Raw genomic sequence first — 21820 nt, forward strand, 5'->3', positions numbered from 1 at the left:
CAGGTCCCTTGACTGGTCCCTGTGAGCCGGTGAATGCCATTTGATTCATGAGTAGGGGCTTTACAGAACCACTGATCCGAGATCAAACTGCATTTGGCAGGTCCTAATCGGTTACAGTGGGACGTGTGCATGGAGAAATCAGACCCAGGACCAGTACACGTGTCTGAAAATGCTGTGAGGCAAGGCAATGCCTCTGCAGAGCTATGCGGTAATTCTATTCGTCTACCTACGCCCAAAATATCCTTATCGTCTTGGGTTGCACGCACCATGTACCCCCCAGCTAAGATCCAAAATTATCACCCTTGTACAAAAGTGGGACCTGAAGAAGATGAACAGTGCTCTGTCAAAATCAGTGAAAATCTCCTCATAATCGGCTTGTGTGTGCGCTGAAAAAAGCTGTTGTTAATACACAGCCTGCGCGTTGTAAACTGGTATCTAAGGGTATGTAAACAATTGGGGCTCACCGTTGCTGGGCATATGCCCATTTACAGAGCCTCAGCTGTACATTAACACCAGCCGTTTAAATTCTTTTTTCAGTACACGTAAGTAGGTAACGGGATCATTCACTGATTTTGACAGAAAGTGATTTTGAAAACAAGCACTCTCCAGAATTGCTGACTCCACCTTTAATGGTTAGTAACGTGTCTTTGGATGAAACCTGATATTGAGCCTAAAAATCTAATTAAGGTATTTTTTTTTTAAACATAAAACAATTTCTTCAACAAACTTTACTGCGAGACCGGCAGAGATATCAAGGTTGCCATTAAGACTCACAACGTACTATCCACAGAGTGCTGCTTGCACTTTGTCGTGGTCAAACACATGTGCTACACAGCATCAGTCTCACAGAAATGGGACAGGAGACAAAATAGGCAAAACTCACTTGCTTTGATTCTAACACTTCCAGAAATGCTAGATGAACAAAGGAAGTGTCATTACATCACTGCTGCTGCTCTAACCGATCGTCTGACTGCACCTCGTTGTGAATAATTGCTGACAACATCTTGAGACGCCCCACAGTGGACCCCCTCCTCAAGAGTCCACTCCTCTTCCCCCGGTCCACATCACATCATTCATATTCCAATCGGAGGGGGCGGGGGGGCGGGCTCTGTGCCTGACAAGAACACACTTTCCTCATCTCTTATCTCAGCCTATTAGGGAGCCTTTCTCTCTGGGGCAACAGAGAAGACCTATCAGATTCCAATGAGCAGATTTCAACACCAGAGTCCCATCCGATTTAATTGCCGTAAACCCTTGCATAGATGCAGCTGCTCTAATTTCCCCCATATTATTTCCTTTTGTGATCAGTGGCTATGATACAGATAGGAATAATTCTCCCAACAAATTTGTTTTAATAGTTCCAAGTTGGGCCCTGTGGCAAACATATGAAAAAGGAAAAAGAAGCCCATCTAGAGAGTAATGGGGGATGCGGTAAAAAAACAATGATGCCCACCACCCACCATCACCAGCTAATGAAGCCTTCCATCAAATTAATGAGAGTGTTAATCATTGTTCATAGTAGTCTACCCACATGGGGCACTATCCATTATACTCGCCTGTGTAACCTTCATGGACTAGCAGAATATTCCAAGTCCTCTCTCAAATGTCTTTCTGTAGGAAGAATGACATTTACATTTTACTGTACTAAAGCAAGTCCCCCCCCCCCTCTTTTTCTACTTCCACAGTTTTGCATGACACAGCTCAGAGTTCACACTTCATGGCATTGTGAATGTGTGCAATGTCACCGATTACCGAACACACTCGTTCATGCCATCTGCTGCCGTGCGTGATAGTGCTGTAAGCATCAGTTTTCAGGAAAGGCAGGCGGAAGGACAGAGGGCAACATTTATTTACATACCCGAGAGCCATTCAAACTCATTATGCATACAACAGTCACCAACCCAAAACATCAAGATACACGACAGACCCGACCTACCTAAATTCAATGAAGGGCATCAAATTGTCTCTTTAGGTAAAGAATAAATACTATGTGTGTGTGTGGGGGGGGGGGGGGGAGGGGGGGTAGGGTAGTGGTGGTGCAAGTGAATTAAGTACTTAAGTTGCAATGTCAAATAAAGCCACTGTTGGTATGTCAAGTCCTGTTGGTAGCTGATGGTGGTCTGGAAAACACTTAACTTATGACAAGGCCAAAGAGGTAGGGGCGTGTGTGTGTGTGTGTGTGTGTGTGTGTGTGTGTGTGTGTGTGTGTGTGTGTGTGTGTGTGTGTGTGTGTGTGTGTGTGTGTGTGTGCATGCACGTGTGTGTGTGTGCGGGCGTGGACGGTACAACAAATCCAAAATATGGTGCAAACACACATATAGCACAACATATATTTTCACTGTATACTACTGTGTAATCAATCTTTTCTCAAGGTTCTCTCACTCAGTTGATGACTACGTGTTTATGTAAATCAATGACCTTTAAGCATATGGCTGCAGACTAACATCCCTCATCATTTTTCAATGGCACGTTCAGGTTTTAAGCCTTACTAATTAAACTGGCATCTGCATTATCTGTTGCTCCATTTGAAAAACAACCTTCAGCCGGTGGTGATTTAGTCTGAACTTGGGATTCGGAAAGTGACTTCAGTCCATGCCAAGAGAAGGAGCTTAATGAAGTTTGCCAATGGCAATTGTGGCTTTTCCTATTTTTGTTGCACTTTTTTAGGGACTGCCTTGATGATTCACCATCTGTTGGCTTACGTTGTCAAATAAACGTCCATAAAACGCACCATAAACAGGAAACCTGAGGAGGGCTATAATTTTTCCTCACACAAGTCGTTAAGTTTCTCATTGCCATAGACAGACAGGGATTCAAAAGCCATCTCCAGCGACAAAAAAACACTAATGAGATTTGGTGCCATTTTCACAGTTTGAGTTAATACATTGCTGCTCTTTTATGACCGCATTAGCCTGTTATATCTTTCCTGTGTTATTGTCTCTTTGTCTTTCAGTCACATTCTAAACCAAATGCTTCCAGGGTGACAGAGGGTTTACACCTATACCTCTTCATCAAATCATAATAGGGAGTGTGAAGGGGTACATACGTAGGTAATGGCAGGTTGCAAAATGTCAGGTTTCCAGACATTGACTGAGCAGACAAAAGTCAGCAGGAAATGCAATTTATGCAAAAAAACAAACACTAGAGCTAGTTTGAATGACCATGCTGGGATTTTGACAGGTCCACTTCACAATATAAAGACAATGAAACGACTTGTTTTGGTCCTCAGGGCCTGATGCAGCAAAAGCAGTGATCAAATGTTAAAGGCCTACTTCACCGGTTTGAATATGAAGGTGTATTGAATTCTGAGATCCTATGTAGTATAAATGTGCAAAAAAAATTAAAATCGGTTCATCCTAGCCTGAGAAAAGGCAGAAAGAGTGTTTTTTTAACCCTATATTTCTCTTTCTCGTGACATCACAGAAAGAGAAATATAGGGTTAAAAAAAAACGTACTTTGTAAATATTACTGTGATGTCACAGTAAAAGACAGTAGGCCTTTAAGTGCTTGGTCATTTAGTAATGGGTTGCTTCCCCACAAGCTGGTTTCCCAACAAATAATTCTTTGTTTCTTCTATAGCAAATTTGATAAATAACTGAAATAATGCCAATGTATTTGACACAATATTTTGGGCTCCTGCTCTATGTTCATAAACGTCGATGCAGTATAATGTAACTAATCAAGTATTCAAAACGTAGTCTTAAAAAGAAAGCAGTGACATTTGAATCAACTCTGGAGATATTATTTCCATCAGCCATTTTTGCATTCATTACTGTAATGGAAGAGGGTAGAACGCAATGTGAAAGCTTGTTGACATTTTCCAAATAGCTGTGCTATAAAAGTGTTTTTCCGAACTATGCAAATCCTTTCTTCATTCCATATTTTTCAGTTCGGAAACTGTAAATCTTCTGTTATAAAGCCGTTGTGCCACAGAGGAGAGATGATCTGCATTTTTTTCATTTACTGACTTGGAAAGTAAATGTTTAGAAGACAGATTGTGTTGAAATGACTTTCTCAAAATGTTTAAGAAATTAAATGTAGAACAAAATTGATCACAACATATTTCATGGACTGTACAGGGTTGGAAATGACAACATTACATTTACTCTCGCTACTAAAACAAGGCAATAGAATAAAGAACTTTCGTTAAAAAAACAGTAATGAGGCAAATGTTTACTGGATGTAAGTATTGCTGTAGTTCAACATAAAGTAAGTTCAATCCAACCACCCAAATCAAACACACCCAGGTGATTTTACTTGTCCTTGAGTAAGACTTCTACGGTATTTTTACTTGAGTAAAATATTCTATTACCATTTTCATCCCCGGCACTGTATATATTTGACACTGGGAATTAGGAATTCATGTCACACGTGTCAGTGTATGCATGTGTGCATGACGTCCACTGGAGGAATACAAAGCTCTTCTCAATTTGAATGAAGCATTTACTATGTGAGTGATGTCTCTCTAATATACTGACAATTGAATGTAACGCTGTGCACAGAATAACTGGAGCCCTACTGAGCGGAGAGGATCTGCACTAACGCATAGAAAAAAATTGCAAATCATAGATCAACAATGTTTCACTGAAATGCCACATACACAATGTGTAAGCCTGAGGTTTCATACCAGGTAAGAGAGAGGCTGGAATCTGCTGCCCTTCTCCCCACTGTCGGATGCCAATGGGTTCTGCCACACAGCTGGTGGAGAAAAGCTTAGCCTCTTGCTTCCTTTATTGATGAATGGTCAGCCATCACAATAACGCATCGATTTCTTAAGACTGCATGCAGGGCCAGTCTGAGAGAGGTGTGGGTGGGCTGTCTCACTTGCTTCAAGGTGCGTGTGAAATAGAGGTCAAATCCAAATAAAAAATACCAAATACTAAATCTTGTGTTTTATGCCACACTGGAGTTTTGGCCCATTTTCATTCCAAGTTAAGCCCTGGCTAATAGTATTAAAAACATAAGTAGTCCTGACGTGTCTCCGTTGCTCTTCTCTTCACCTCTTTCTTAACTGAAGCAAATGCCTTTAACGCAAGTAGCCTCCCGATATTCTTAACCCTGTTTAATATCTAATGTCAATGACCAAAGAGGCTTTTCGTGAAGATAATTACAAAAACACACCACCCAACTGTTGTCTCCCTAGCATTTTAACATTCAGAGCTTGTCTGCTCATTATTGATGTATATAGACAGGAAATCAACCATGCTAAATTATATAACAGGCCTAAGTCATTCTTGATCTTCTGAATAACTCCTCTCTGAAGATTAATGTATTTTTCGAATTTTTAATAATCATGAGGATAAAGTATGAGTATAAATCAAACATCCTGATATTGTGTTAAACTTTTTGATGATCTTCAGACAGTAAAGCATGCCCTCTGCTTTGAAGCACTAAATGTGCTATAATCCTGTGAGTGCTTGACCAACCAAGCTTGTCTCAAATATTCTCACCCTCAACTAAAGAGTGAAACATTATCCCTGACGAGATGTGGTTATAATTCAATCAATCAGTCTCAGTAAAATAGCCAACGTTTTTCTGCAATTATCAGCAGATCTTAACACTCAAGACCCAAAGTGCGTTCTTAAGAAGTCAGTGACAATCAACAAGTATCAAAGAGCCAAAACATTAGCAAATAATCTACAACTGTTTTCTGTATCAGGGAAACTGATTGGGCAAAAAAGGAGAGGCTGTGCATTATCACTCAAGACACATCATTCAAACTACAAAATGAAGATGATTTAGGAGCAAGCTAGCTGTGCTGACTGACTAACATTTATGAGCTGGCTCGCAAAGATACTATAGATTGCTATTACTGTTCTAATGAATCTGAAAATATTCCATGTGTCAGGATAACATGCATAAATATGGCTTTGACCAATATAGTATAACTATCGTTATTATGTCAAGTGGTGACAACTGGGCCATCTCCATGACAACAGAGCAAAATGTCCTATGCTGATTAACATTGCGAGATGCAGCTGAAAGAGGTCTTTGTCAAACTGCTGGTAACCGTGTCAAAGTGATTACATTCAAGTGTAAAATAATGTTAACATATCAAATCAATAGTCTTAGGAATGTGTGTACCTAATTCATGTAAGAACAAATTCCTGTTGCCAGTCGCACTGCTGTGGATTATTTTTATTTTTTTAAAGATTAGTCTCTGCAGAAAGTTGTTCACTGTAGCCACAGTTTTCTATTGCAAGCATCGTGGGAATGACACCACCGACACAACATCTCCAATCTGCTCATTTGCACAGACTTACTTTGCAAAAGCTCTGTTAATGGCCACAGTGGAACTAGTTTAAGTAATTGTGGTTTGACTATGCATGTCGCACAGAAACTGGAGACTGCAGATAGAACAGTTTCTTTGCACCTGTATAAATCTCTACTGTAAGAGGGCTGTAAGAATCATTGTATTGTAAATCTGATGCCATTAGAATCAAGAGCTTCTTGTTCGCTACAACCATTACTGGAAACGTTATAGTAAAATAAGTCAAATTAAAGACAATTCAAAAATATCTCTTGCTAAAGGTAACCACAAACAAATACATGGTACTGGAGATAAACAGTACTGGAGCACTGGAATGGGTTTCTCAGTCGCCATAACTATTTCCAGGATTGAACTGGATGTGACATTTTCATCCACAAAGACAAAATGAGAACGGCACAAATTGGGGCCACGGGGCAGACGTTTTGAGCCAGTTTCATGGCTGCTCAGCATTTTTCTCTGTATAAGCAGCCCCCTTGGTGCCACAACCAAAGCTGAATGTAGTCCATTTAGGTCCACAGGGGGAAGCCCAGGACCTAGCACATGGGGATACCAGTGAGCTCAAAAGGATAGGAAAGGTGTAAGATGTAAAGAGAGAGAAAGACACATTGGAGGTTGGATCTTGTGTGTGTTTTTTTAGTTTCCGAAACTATTGGGAACATTTACCTCTCCACAGTCTTTTCAGAAACTTTTTAGCAAATGCCGGGATGAATGTTACAAAAGCAAATGCAAAACCCAGAGGCAGTAGAAATGCAATTAAGGTAAACTGGCCTGCTAGCAAGGTTAGTTCTGCTGGTATAGTAAAAAAAATGCCAGGTAGCATCCACGACACAGCTTCCCCTCAGGACTACCACTGTGCCGGCTGCAGGATGAACCAGCGACCCCCTTAGCAAAAAAAAAAAAAAAAACACCTCCCTTCCCAACACAGCCACTGGTGATAAATTACCTAATCCGCCTATCCCCAACTGTTTCTATTGTACAGCCAGGCTTGTAAAGAGCAGCCAGAAGGAGAGAACGGGGGATGGAGAACCACCAGCGAGAGGTGGGTGTGAAAGGGAGAGAAAAAAAAGACTTATTGACAGAGACACAATGACAGCGGGAAGATATACAGGCCAACACAAAGAAAAGGCAGGAATCAGGGAGAAACCAGCATCTTCAGTATCGAAAGGACATGTGCTTGTGTCATTTTGATGGTGAAAACAAGGGGCACTCATAACCACTCAGCACTGAATATCTAGACACTTATGTCAGACAAAATCCATCTAGAGAGAGAGAGAGAGAGAGAGAGAGAGAGAGTATTACTTTAGACAGGTTGCGAGCATATTAAGAAATGGACCAGTCAGAAAGTCTTCTCCTGCAGACTCTGTGATGATAACATGCATGTCAGTGTGAGTTGTGTTGAATCTACTGGACAGACAATGGTGAACATGCACATCCAGGGCATCATTCCAGCTGAGCAGAGAAGCAGCTTCAAGGGACAATGACATCAGTGCTCAAACCCTCCCAGAGGAATGCTTGTCGTCACTCACACTGGCGCACACACACACACACACACACTGCTATGGAAACAGCAGGAGTGTGAGCGCGCATCAGGGTTAAAGGGATACCGCGAGGCGCGCACACACACACACAAGCAGAAAGAAATAACTGAAAAACAAAGCGACATGGGTAGTCCATTGACAACAATGCTGACACATGACCCAACTGTTCCTGACCAGCTGTGGAGTATACCCTGCGTTAACATTTTCCCCTTTAAAAAAGCACAGCAGTTGTTAAGTGAAGACCAAATGACCCCCTGTCATTGTCAAGGAAAAGTTAGCCAACAGTGGAGAGAGGAAATCCAGCAGACCATTTAGTGAACTTGACCTCCAAAGTATCTGGGAGATATGTGGTTTCAAAAGCAAAGTGCTGCCAGAACCAAGATGGAACGTATCCTATCAGCCAGCTCATTGTACCAGCTGACTGGAAACGGAAAGTGTGTGTGTGTGTGTGTGTGTGTGTGTGTGTGTGTGTGTGTGTGTGTGTGTGTGTGTGTGTGTGTGTGTGTGTGTGTGTGTGTGTGTGTGTGTGTGTGTGTGTGTGTGTGTGTGTGTGTGTGTGTGTGTGTGTGTGTGTGTGCCAGAATTTGACAGACGTGACAACCCATGGGCACATAGACAGGACCTGCACATGCTGGCACCATGTTTATACATGAACGCCTATCTTTATGTCAAACTGTGCAAAAAAAAGTTGGAAAGTGGCAAACAGAGCAGCAGCAGCTGCTGCAGCACACACACACACACACACACACACACACACACACACACACACACACACACACACACACACACACACACACACACACACACACACACACACACACACACACACACACACACACACACACACACAGGAAAGCATTCTACAGACTGGGCAGCCATTCAAACAGCTCTCGGTAACAGTAACCCACGGCAACCCTAAAACCAGCCCCCTTTCCCTTCGTCCTCAAGAGACACAGATCCATTGCCCAGTTAAGGGAAAACCGAATGAACTAGACAGAGTGCCCGGGGAAGAAAAGAGCTTGTAACTTTACCCACTCTGCCCCTCCTAAAGTGCAGCCTCCCCCCCTTTGAAAGGGTTCAGGAGGTTAATCATTCAACATTAGAGGAGACTTGCGGGAGAACTGAGGGTGGACACAAACTAACAGAAACCCCTCACCTCTTTTGTTAAACTCCTCCACTCAGTCGCCAACTTCCAAACACTCACTTATTCCCATGGAGAGAGGCATGAGCGGAGAGGCTTTTTCAACTCACTCTTGGTCAGAAAAACAACATGTGCACAGAGATGGACATACATAGCAAGATTATACACAGCGGCATAAGAGGTTCACTCACTCTCCCACACACGGTTAGTATAACTCTTAGTATATAACTTAAGTCTTTTCCTACCGTTGTGGTTGTGCTGCAGGCTCTCTAGCGTGCTGGCCGAGTCGGTTGCCCCCAGCTCGGCCAGTCTGCGGCTGGTGGCGCTGAGCTCTGAGCGCAGGTTGGTCACCTCCTGGCTGGCCGACTGAATGGCCCCGTCTATGCGCTGGGCCAGCTGCTTGTTGTCATCCATCATTTTCAGGATTTTTGCCTGAGGAGGAGAGGGGAATCCAGACAAGGGGTCATGCTGACAAGTTGACCATTGCCCTGCGCGGGGGAAGGTGTCTCCCAATTAAAAATCCCTTCCTTTTTCTGTCTGTCCTCCTCGCTCCCCTCTTATAAGAAGAGCCAAGTTTAAATCCTCAAAGCAGTTTGTCCTTTTCCCTGAAAGAGAGGCATCCGGCTCAGGGGGAAATGTGTACGCTTAGGAAGTGTGTGTATGTGTGGTGAGAGCGTGTGTCAGTGTGCGAGCATGCCTGTGTGCATGTGCCTGAGAGTTCCGTAGCAACATGAGAGCGTGTGTGTGTGTTTCTGTGTGTATGTGTGTGTGTGTATGTGTATGTGTGTCAGAGAGCCAGCACTGCCCCTGTGAAATGTGCTCCCTGCAGCTGAGTGTTGAAAGGACACAGAGCATTGAGAGATGACAAGCACCCTTTTAAATGGACTGTACCATTCACAGAGAACATTGAGGGGGGGGGGGGGGGGGCTAGAGTGAGCTGAACCATATGAGCACATGGTTGTCAAAGGTTCTCAGCACAGCTGTCTTCAAGAGATATTGCTGCGAGGTTCTGGGATTGTGTGTTTGACTGAACTGACACGCAAGTATTTTCCTGTGAAAACGGACCCCATGTAAACACAACAGCTTTTCCTCTTTCTCTCTGTGAGTATACTGACTTGCGGACAAAGGGAAGGAATTCATTAGATTGACAAAGAAGCAATTGTAGGGAGAAAACAATAATAGTTTTGGTAGGAAAGCTTTCATAACAGTATCACAGCGAGGTATTCATCCTTAACAAAAAAAATAATTTTTATTTTATTTTTTATCTCTGCTTTAAAAAGGTGCTACAAGGAACTTTTTAATGTTTCTGAAACATTAAATATTATATAGTTTATTTATATAGTCTTTGTCATGGGTACTCTCACCCAGGAACAACAGCTGATGAGTAAAACCACAACTGCTTTTGTCCAAAGAGGGTGCAAGGATGAACAAAAATGGAAAGTTCCTCCGAGCACCTTTAATGCCCGAGAAAAGTTAAACATAAATACATACAAGCAAGGTCGATACTTGTGCATGCATACAAGTGGGGACTGGGATTGAGGCGTTTCCATTCATATATTGAGTATTGCATGCAAGGACCATAAACCACACTAATGTCGAGTGTGATTGGTTGTTAAATCACTAAGTAAATATACAGAAAATCATGCCTTTAGGTCATGGGCAGATTAAACAGGCTATTAAGATTAACAGATTCAAATGAAAGCCTAAGCAGAAGTAAAATGGAAGCTAATGACCAAAACCAAAAGGATGCTCCTAGTCATAATAAGAATGCTTTGGGGTAGTTAGATTTAGATTTATCATTTGTTTTCTTTTTTACCTTGAAATTATCAGGAGAATATAAAAATTAAAAAATAAATATATAAATGTATCCATAAATGGAAAACAAGTGAAGGTTGCTCACCATTTTTTTCGTTACCGAACTTTTCATTCCGGCTGGTGCATCAAACAGTTTTTTTTTTTTTTCAAACATCAGAATGATTGCCACACCTCAAAAAAGACCTGAACTATGTCTGATCAACGATGTAACAAATGCATCTCACGGAATATCTTAAATCTAATCTAAGTTCTGCTCTGCTTTTACCTGCCCTTTTGTCCTCTCTTTATTGACGAGTAAAAGCCGGCAAGTGCGAAGACATAGTGACTGCCAGCTGTTTACAGATAAGACTAATCAATCAACACGCATGCTTCTTTCTCCTCTCTGCAGCCCCACAGAGGGGTATTGTTGAACGTATCAGCAGTCAGGGTGTGAAAACTGATGCTTTGATTGTAGGCGAAGGATCGCAGGCCAACAAAGTCAAATGTACCCCGGAAATCAAAAAAGAGAGAGAGAAAAAAAAAATTAAAAGTTGCTCTGTACTGAGACTGCGGAGCTGCTGGAGAACATATTGGTCAATAGGCAGGTCGAAAAAGATTTAAATTGCGATTGTTTTTCCTGTGACTAGATATGTATATATGTAATATTTTCCAAACAATAGAAAAAAAACATGACTTGACTGAGGGCTAGCAGGAAACAAAAGTTGTACAAGAACTTTCACATAAAGAAACAACCTCTGTTCATTATCTAATCTCGCAAGGAACACTTTAGCTGTACAGACTCTAATTATTGGTTGCAAGATATGGGCACTTCCAATTAACTGATCTGCATACAGTAGCTGTCTATAGGCGCAGAGCTAAGGAGCACCAGTTCCCGTCCAACACCCCCTACACAAATCCTGCATTTTTCAGCTATAATCTGACATTCGACAGTCGAGGCATGCCCACTCACTCTGAAGTGCAGCTGTGTTGTTATTGTTTCCCATGCTTATTTGAACTAAGACCCTAACACATCATGCATGCGTTACGCACAGATCAGCCACCACACTGCACAAGCCGTGGTAGCCAGTGACTGCTGTGAACTCCCAGAAAAATGTGACTGTCGCCTCAGGCAATCTGTATGTGTGTGCGTACGTGTGTCTGAGCCAAATGAAAATGGTCAACAGTGTTGTTTCAAGTAAAACGGATTGCCACCTACTGTATGCAAGCAGGGGAATAGGAAACACACACACACATATACACACACAGGGCTGGACTGGCCATCGGGCGTACCGGGCAATGCCCGGTGGGCCGGCAGGCATTTTGGGCCGGGCCGGGTCCATAAAAAAAAAAAAAAAAAAAAATTAAAAATCTTTTTTTTTTTTTTTTGGACCCTGGGCTGTGTGACTCGGCCCGGCCCGGCCAAGTCACACAGCCGAGGGCCGAGGTCCCTTTCCTCTCGGGAGTGCCATGGACATAAACATGTGCGTGCAGGCTGTCAACTTCACCTGAAAGTTAAATAAAACTTTGTCCCAGCACTCCCAGGCCATTATGGGTGGTTCTAGGCTGGGCCTGGCCCTATCACACACACAGCAGAGGGCCGCCCATTCAGAGGCTGCATTGAATTGGTCAGTTACGTTCAGGGCCGTCGGACTGCGGACAGGCTTGGGGGGCCCAAGGCAGAGGGGGGCTGCACCCAAAAAAATTAAAACGTATTTTTTTTTTTTATACTGGCTCAATATAGGCCCCGGATCTTTGAAGGCCCAGAAAAAATGTATTTAGGGGAAAAAAACAGATATCAGGGGCCTTTCATTCGTCAGTACATTTTTGTTATTTTTTAAATAACATTGTTCGGGGCTACGAAGATCAAATGCCTATATTGGGCCATTAAAAAATACAAACAAAGGGAAAAAATTCCCGAAGCTGACTGGATTTTTTAAACATGTACATTTCTTCTTTCTGCTTTTTGGTCATTCTGTGTCTATAAATTATTCCAGAAAATAGTACTAAATAGCTTAAATAGGAAACAGTTGATTTAGCCTTAGTTTTCTCCTCAAAGTGCACCAGATTGATGAATTTTACTTTAACATTTAAAAAAAAATCTTCCGGGGGAGCATTCCCCCGGACCCCCCTAGAAGGTTCAGGGTCCACGACACAGTCTCCCAAATTCCTGTGAGAAACACTGTGTGTGTGCATGGTTCTTAAGAGTCATTAGACCAGGGGTTGTGTTCAAGTACGCGTACTGATTTGGTCATTCATCAATAGAAACATTGTGTTGTTATCTGGCTTGGAGAGGGACCAGTCACTCATACGTTTTGGACTATAGACAAACAGCTTTTACATGTTTGTATTGTAAGACCCCTATACAGAAAGACTTTCTGTATAGGGGCCCAGAATTTGGTGCAACGCCCCTGCCTCCGCATATCGTATAAATAATCATGGTGGGCTGCCATGGCCAAAAATGCCAGGGCCGATTTTTTGTCCCAGTCCAGCCCTGTACACACACAAACTCCACCCGCTCTTCCATCTGCCCAGACACAAGTCACCCCTCCCTCAGTAAATGAACATCATGTTGTTATTTATAGATGACCCCCACTGCCGCATATGATACATTAGTCACAGGCGAGGGCAGGCACAGACACACACACACACACACACACACACACACACACACACATGCATACATTGGGTTTAATAATCCCAAAGTAATTTGATGTTTATGAAATGTTACTCCTTTCTTGTATCATAAAGGTATATTTGGACCCTTGTGGGAAATTCAGACGTTTCGGTGTTAATATAGTAACTTTAATATTAGTTTAGTTAATTAGTAATTACTTTTTAAATTGTTGAATGTGTAAGTTTATATATATATAATACAATATCCAACCCCTTCCACCATTTTACTTTACTGCCAAACTCTCCTGTTGTATCCTGTCATTAAAGCTGCATCTACTGTATCTTCATGTCCATTTAACTAAGTAGATGTGATCCCAATTCAGCTTGCATTTTGTCAATTGAACTTTTGCACTTTGTTTCCCGCTGTGTCACTGTACACAGAGCAATGCAAGAGCAACACAATGGCAGGTTGCCAACTTGACAAACCGTCTCAAAATGAATTCACCACAGAACAAACTGTGATGGACGCAGAGAAGGGTGATGGAAAGCACCACTATAGTCTGTTGGCTCTCAAATACACTGAAGTCTGTTAAACAACTTTAGAACCAGACGCTGCAACACTGCGTGGTGCCCTGCCTATCCCCCTACAGTACATTCATTTTTTCTTAGTCCATTCTGTGTGGTTTAGAAACACATGAAATGACCCATCGCTCAAGTCTCTCTCTCTTTGGTGTCCCAAATGTGTCTGCTGGCCAGTGGAGGGAATCCGGAACCCAGTGGCTGACTGAGGATCAGTAATTAGTGGGTGTGCTGGGGGTTTGGATTAGCATATGAATAGAGAGAGTGGGGAGTGGGTTCAGTGTTCTGCAAACATTTGTCATTGTGCTGCTGCTGAGTATCCTTCCACACAGCAGGCCTTTTGCAGCCAAATCATTGGATTCCACTGATGCAAAAAAAAAAGTTGCACCCCGCACTGAGGTCTGTATACAGTAGGGTTAATCCTCTCTGATTAAATGTTTTACTCACTGGGGAGGAATATTGTTACCAAGCAATAAGTCAAGACTCACAAGTCCACACTGGGATGGTATTTGTTGCCTGGCAACAATAGAAACTGAATTTAGTTGGGGTGACAATATTCACTCTCAAACTTGCTCGAGCCAGATTTTGATTTTGTTGTCTAATCCAAAAGCATTATATAAAAAAATACAATACTCTGAAAATACTGAACGATTGTAAGTGTCTCTCAAATAGGAGGAATTGTGTTATCTTACCACAATTTAAATTAGCTGTAACATTTAGGAAGTCAATTTATAGTGTTCACTTGTCTTTTTTTTTTAAAGAACCCTACCCTGACCTTATAAGAACAGAAAAACCAGTACTTCCTAATCAAATCATTTTCTAGATCAGTTTCTTAACAGTTGAAGTTGTTTATAATGAGCTATTTTTGAATGGTGTAGTGAAGTGAACAAATGCAAGGCTAACATGAACAAAATGAGTGTTTATCTACAGAAAAGGATTGCTACTGAAGAGAGAATTTATCATACTAATAGTATACTTCACAGTCAGGGTTCTGCCTCTAGGTCTTTAAATACAATGTAAAGACACCTACACCCCAAACAGTATTTAGTGATTCAGACTATGCCTCTGCAATGCAGAACTTATGGGCTGCACCAAAATCACCTGCTCATTGATAGCATCTGGAAAGGCCAGCCAATGAGGTGGAAAGGATGCTTGAAAGCGGGGCCGTGCCTATGTGAATTCCTAGGTTGCATGATTTTTTTCTCTCTTTTTTGGGCAAAAGGAAATGGTTTAATGTCCCTGGAGGGGTACGGAAATGTTTTTGTTTTTTTTGTAGCAGAACGGTATCTGGATCTCTTATCAAGATCATCTTATCCTATGGGAGCCTCAGCCAGAAAAAAACTCTTTCTCTGCAGAGTGAGAACACACAGTGCACACAACAACAACAAACACTCACGGTGTTGGGGGGGGATAGAGAGATGGAGAGAGGAAGAGACTCGGAGTATGGTAGATGTTCCCCAATGAGATCATTACATTTACCCGGTTTGTGTCGTTCATGACCACTGGTGTGCAGAAAGCCTGCCGTCTTGTTACTTGTGGGTAGAGGCTGCAGACAGCACCCGAAGAACAATAACCTGGCATGACTTCAGGCTCTCTCTACAAATACACAGCTGACATTGGTGAAAAAGATTCTGCGTGACAGGATAAGAAAGATGAGAAAACTATTCTGTTCTCCCTCCTTGTAAGTCACTACTATAACTAACTGACCCAGTATTTCCAAGGAAGTGTTTACCAAAGTTTCTGTAATTCAGGATCTTGTCAGCGCACGCCAGTAGAGAGACATTTTTTATTTGCTCTTATCTCGTTGTGACTTTGTGGATCGGCATTGTTTCTATTTGACAAAATGGCCATACTGGATTTAAGGGAAAACCTTAGAAAATGACAATGCATTGTACCTAACGCTTGTTTAAAGTTCTAAGGACGCAACTCAGTTTTGCGATAGATCGTTCTTTAGCCAGCTGCTTACTCATGTAATTAGTGAACTCATCTTAGCACTGCTAAATAGACAGAAGTGAGTTTGTCTGGTACTGAAGAGACAGCCTATGTTGACAATGAGGTGGAATCAACAGGCTTGACTAATACAACAAGACACACCCATAAGACGTGAGTGCAAAGTGATGGCATACTGCTTTGTACCACATTGCAAAAAAAAATCAAATAAGTAGTTTTCCATTACGATAGGAGAGTGCTGCAAAACTATTTACTGTGTGACACAAGAAGAGTTACGAGCTCATTCCACTGGGGTTGGGTCAAACCCAGATGGGAACAGACACACACAAGCCTTATGAAAACACAGAATTATATTCACCGCGCTGATCTGTTTATTCTCACCCCTCCTCTTCCTCCACTGTTTAAACTATCTGTGAAATGGATAACACTGAGCAACTGGACGACAGGAGAGAGACAGCACTGAGCAGTGGCAACTGTCTACCTAAGCCCAAGGGATTAACAGACAGTTGTTTAACTAAAAGGTCACTAGTTTGACACCAAGAGTTGCTCCAAACCATCTGAATTCCCACAGTGTTAGTAAAGGAGACTTCCCTAAGTTTCCCTGATCTCCGAAGATAAACAAAGTTAGGAACTAGCTGGTCTTTATAGTGGAGCTTTTAGCAGGTAAAGAGCCATGTCTGTTTCTCAGGAGTTGGGAGACCAAAACAGAGCTAAAAGAGAGGGGATATTGTGCTACAAATGAATGCTAATGTAACTGTGTGTCTGCTGGATTATTTATTAGATGATAATATCTCTTTGTGGTTGTTTAAGTATGTTGTACTGCCCCGTTTGGCCAACACAGTTTGAAGGTTGGTGTTTAATACGTTTGCTTTTTGTCAAATCTGTATCTGGATATGGATCTGATGGTCAATCCTGAATCCTTTCATATGTACAGAAACTGGTTAGGTCTTTGCTTTAAGCGTGTTCATAACTAACTCTTCTAACTTACTTTTGCACACCTATCTCAAGCTTCTTTCTCTCAGTACCGAATTATCAAAGCTTAAATTGTTGATTGTTGCACTAGGATCAGCCCTTACAATAGTTGAGTAATGTTTCTTACTAACCAAAATAATTCAAATTAGATACGCAATTCACATACATTTTCTACAGATGACATTGATTTTAGAGCACATTAAGTGCCAATAAGGAAATGGAAAATATTTTCAGGTTTATAAACCTGTTTTATGTAAATAAGATCTCGTTTTTCTGCATACGAAAAAATCTAAATATTTCAAATATCATGCTTTCCTTTGTTTTTCACTCGTATTGTTCTTGAATTTCTTTCTCATCTCATGGTCCATCATAATCTTTCTATCCTAAAGACTGTCGGTAATTGTAATCTCTGCTGTCCTTCCCACTGTCAACACTTTGTGTACCGCCAGCTAGGAAATAAAGTACACCAGTGCAGCCGGGTAAACACAGTTTGTTGACACACACAGATACGTTTTCCATTCTGTCTGACAAGGGTGGGGGAGGTCAGAGGTGCAGAAGTGTGTTATTTTAAAAATATCTTGTATCCTCATCCCAACTCTTCCAATTTTTCTTATCTCTTGTTCAATTGGTGCTAAACTCTTTCTCACATCCTCCTGCTTTCACATTGGCCACTGTCAGATCCAGACAGCGATGGAAAATGGACCCTGGCTCCATGGTAAAGGCTCAAGGCTAATCTCAGACACAAACAGGTTTGTGGGCTTTGATGTAAATTAAGATACATGCTCCTTTGAAGTGAGACAAGCAGGGAACCAATATCTCACACAGGTGTAAGGGCAAAAGAGAAAAAATGCTTTTATGTCAGTTTGAACTTGGCTGTGTGATATCATTAATCTCCTTCCACTGAAGGTGGTGAAAATTGTGTTAGTGTTAGAGAGTAAGGGAGTGGATTGTATACACAAGCAGACATTCTAACCTTTAAACAGAAAATCCACCAATAAAAAACCTTCAAAGTGAATACACAAGGCATTCAACAAAATTTCGAAATACATTTTAAAAAGTGGTATTAGAACCTAGGGTGGCCTTGGCAGGGCTGTTCAGGACATTTCTGATCTGATTCAAGTACAAGTTGCAGGATGATTTTATGTTTTTATTTTATTTTATTTTTTTAAGATATTTTTGGCATTTTTCAAGCTTTATTGATATAGTGTTTAAGAGGCAGAGGTGAAATGGGGCAGAGAGGGGAGTGACATGCAGAGAACGACCGCGGGCGGGAAATCAAACCTGGGTCTGCTGCTGGGCCCGGCCCGGGGGGGGGACGCCCTACCAACTGAGCTAAGGGCGCCCCGTTTTTATGTTTAAAATGATCAAACTTTTCATTGTCGAAATCCAAGAAATGTATTACACAATAAATCAGGATTCACATTTAACCTAGTTAATCTTGAATTAGTTTTGATAAATTAAGCCTCCAGTATTTGGACCAAGTAACTATATTGGGGCATACCTACTCAGTTAACTCAAGGACACTTTCATTTAAATATTCTTTCAAACCAAGCACATTTGTTGAAACAAGAGGGTTGCTGTCAATATTCAAACTAATAAAACACAATTAAATTATTAACATTAAATTAAATCAAGTTATTGTCTGTGCCACCTGGTCAAAGATGCCTGTATAGTTCAGTCTACTGCATCTGAGAAATGAGTGTTTAGTGTTTAGTTCCATCAAAGTGGCTCTTTCTTTTCAAAATCCACAGACAGATGTTTTAGAACAAAATTCAAAATGCAGATCCAGCCTGCCGTTGAAATGAGTCCTAAACATTGTCATTAGCTGGTGGCCTGAAGAGCTCACAGATGGTCCATATTTTACTGCTGAAAGCGTGTGTGTGTGTGGTTTGCACGGTTGATGATGTTAGTTTTCAGTGAACTAAAATCCCTGCGTAGGTGTGTGCTGTTTCAGTAAATGTAGTTAATTGCATGTGAGTGTATGCTTATGTCTGCCTTTGTGAGTTAAAGAGAGAGAGAGAGAGAGAGAGAGAGAGAGAGAGAGTGAGAGAGAGAGAGAGAGGGAAAGAGAGAGAGAGAGAGAGAGCGAGAGAGAGAGAAAATAATTATGTGTTTCAGGTTAGGGGGCAGCTTGTGTCTCTCCTGCTCTGTATTCAGCAGCTGTGGTCTGTGTGCGGAGGATTGAGAGAAGCTCTGTTTGGGTGCTGTAGGGGGAGTAGATGCTGGCTGGCTTGATGCATCCTTTCAAAACCACTTTCCTTCAAAAGGCACAGCACACATGAATATCAAGCTTTCCTACACTTCAACAACAAAAGGTGGTGAAAGGAGGATACCAAAAAGATATGATTTTCTTTGTACCAACAGAGGAAGAGATATGAGAGAGAGAGATGTATACTCCTGAAAATGTATTTCTAAGATGCATTTAGAGGCATCCAAATGTATAGTAGCAATTTAAAGTTAAAGTTGTAGCGCGTATCTTTTTGATATAAATGAATGTCGGTTACATTCAAGCCATTGCCAAATGAGCTGACACAAAGTTGACTAAGCCTATAAGCTCCACAAAACTCTCTCTGTATGTGTAAGTATGGAAGCGTTTATAAACTGGTGTCACCTCCTGAAACTGGCACAAAAACTCAAAAAGTGTCCCCGAAATGTTTCAGTTGTTGATTCCACTGCTACGAAAAAAAACTTGGACGTACAGCTGAAGAAATAAAATCCATGCGCAATCACAAAAAGGCTCACGAGATGCACTGACAGTGTTGTTGTCGTTATTACTCAGACATAAGTTACGCACTATAGCTTTAACAAAAAATGTAATACATTTTTGTTAAGATTTTAAGTTGTACATTAGTGTTTTTTTTTACTTGATCGTAATTAATTGATCTAACTTGTAATTACCAAAAGGAATCTCATAAAAAAAAGCATCAGTTCAATATCTGTAGAGTCGAGGAATAAAAATTATAAAAATCGAATAACAGGCACTTAATCAACTAGTGGGCCAAATACGTAATCCGTTGCTTTGCATCACCTGTGATTTATTCAGATATGCATATGTTACTGTGTGACAGTAGTTCTTGCTGTGAGTTTTATCAGTTGACACTTTCTTTATTTTTAGGTTAAGCATGTGTTTCCTCTTTTGGCTCATCTTTTTGTTTGACAGTAATTTTTCTCAAAGTCTAAAATTGATGTGTGCATGCATTTTGGTAGACTGCCGCCTGTCCATGAGCCAGGGAACAAGTCAAAATGATGGGTGTGTTACACCGTTGGATAGTGTAAAATGAAAAATTTATTATAACAGCAAAACTGATAAACATGATGCGATTTACTCAGAATCTTATATTTAAAAAAAAAACACTCAAAACCACCCCTCCAACTTATGATTGGTGCAATATGCAAACTCCAACGAAAAATGTATTAGTAAATAATCACAAAATGTGTTGGGTTAACAGTTAATGTCCCTCTTAAATTCATATCAGGATTCAGCTCCGTGCCTGTGACTTGATGCAGAGGGGACTACATTTTGTAAATAATTGCAATTCATATTAATACCTAATTATGTTTACACTTGATTAATTTGCAGCAGAATTAAGTAGCATCCCATTGTCATTATGATTACAGACAGAGAACACCTTTTGGGAAAGGGGAGAGAAGCCTCTGACACTTGTGGCCTTTTGCTTTGTACTTCTGCTGAAAATATGCATATCTTTGCAAATGACCTCATTACCCCCCAGTATTAAATTAGCGTAGAGTGCCTGTCTACAGCACAAGTGCTGATTATGGGAACAATGGGACTTGGACACCTATGGGTGCTTTTTGATTACAGCCTGAGCTGAAGAGGCTAGAGACAAGCCAAAATCAGCACCGGTATTGTACAAGGTGAAGTGTTTATGCATGGTTCTATGAGAGGGTTAATTCATTCCTAAAATGAATATACCTTATGTCACAGATCCTTGAGGTGACTGTGTGTCTGCTCCACTGTGTGCCTGATCATAATCTTTGACCATTAACAAACTGTGGACACACAAAATGACGATCCTTCTAAATTTGGAAAAACCACAAACTTTCTTGTTTTTCAAGAATACGTGGGTCTGCATAATAGTCATTTTCTTTCTGCAAAACATTTATAGGGGAGAGGAGGAACATTAGGACACAATTATCAAATTCCTATGTGTCCTGAATATCAACAATCAGACCACATTAAGAGCAATGGTTCATTGTTCACATCGCTAAGAAGTGAATTGTCAATAGTGTAGAAACTTAGGTGCATATGCTCAACACATTTTATTCTGTCATGTTTTTTTCAACCAGTTTCCGTTTGAGTTGTGTGGTGTTGGAAGGTGATAATGTCTTTTATGATTTGTCTTTAACTGAGGAAAATGAGAATACATCTTATGGACGGAATCTGTGCTGCATGGACTTGTGTTAATTCAAATGTCATAATAGCAGCCGTTTCTTGAATAGTAACACAAACACAATAGTGAAGTGTATTGTTGTCATATACCTGGGACTGTTGGAGGAGTCTTTTTTGTCCTTAGGAGTTAAATTCAAGGGGTCTCAAGGAGTCAACAACTAGAATGGTAGTTGAAAGTAACTGATCCACCTGCACTTTGTTTGAAAATAGTTAAATGTTCTCTGAGTTCTCTTTTGAGAGTCAAAAAGACTAAACCTTATTTATCCAATTGACGTTATACCCTAACCCTTTCCTAGTCCAGCATCCCCCTGCACTCTACAGCCGGGTTTGGAAAGCAAATAAATGAAAAGGCTGCAGTCATGAGGTAGTGAAAAATGAGCTCAACAGTCTGATTCATACAAATAAATAAAAATGTAAGTCTTGCAGAGACAAATATTTTTTGCCATTTGATATACAGTAAAGCACAAGGATTTGTGGATGCCTTGCAGCTGTTACCGGTTCAGTCCAGAGTTCTGCATATTTGGGGATAGTCTGCTGGCTATGCATCCAAA

At 41.1% G+C, this 21820-nt stretch overlaps 1 protein-coding gene across 1 annotated transcript in view; it reads right to left on the bottom strand.

Moving 5' to 3' along the window:
• kazna (kazrin, periplakin interacting protein a) overlaps positions 1-21820 on the bottom strand; it is a gene marked incomplete at both ends in the record, with an annotated part of 159224 nt that overhangs the window by 99544 nt on the left and 37860 nt on the right. Inside the window, one exon of the mRNA XM_080030636.1 lies at positions 9166-9382. Coding sequence (XP_079886762.1) covers positions 9166-9382 — 217 coding nt within the window. The remainder of the gene's footprint in view (positions 1-9165; positions 9383-21820) is intronic.

This window comes from Ammodytes marinus, assembly GCF_949987685.1.
Source record: "Ammodytes marinus genome assembly, chromosome: 7".
Taxonomy (NCBI): domain Eukaryota; kingdom Metazoa; phylum Chordata; class Actinopteri; order Uranoscopiformes; family Ammodytidae; genus Ammodytes; species Ammodytes marinus.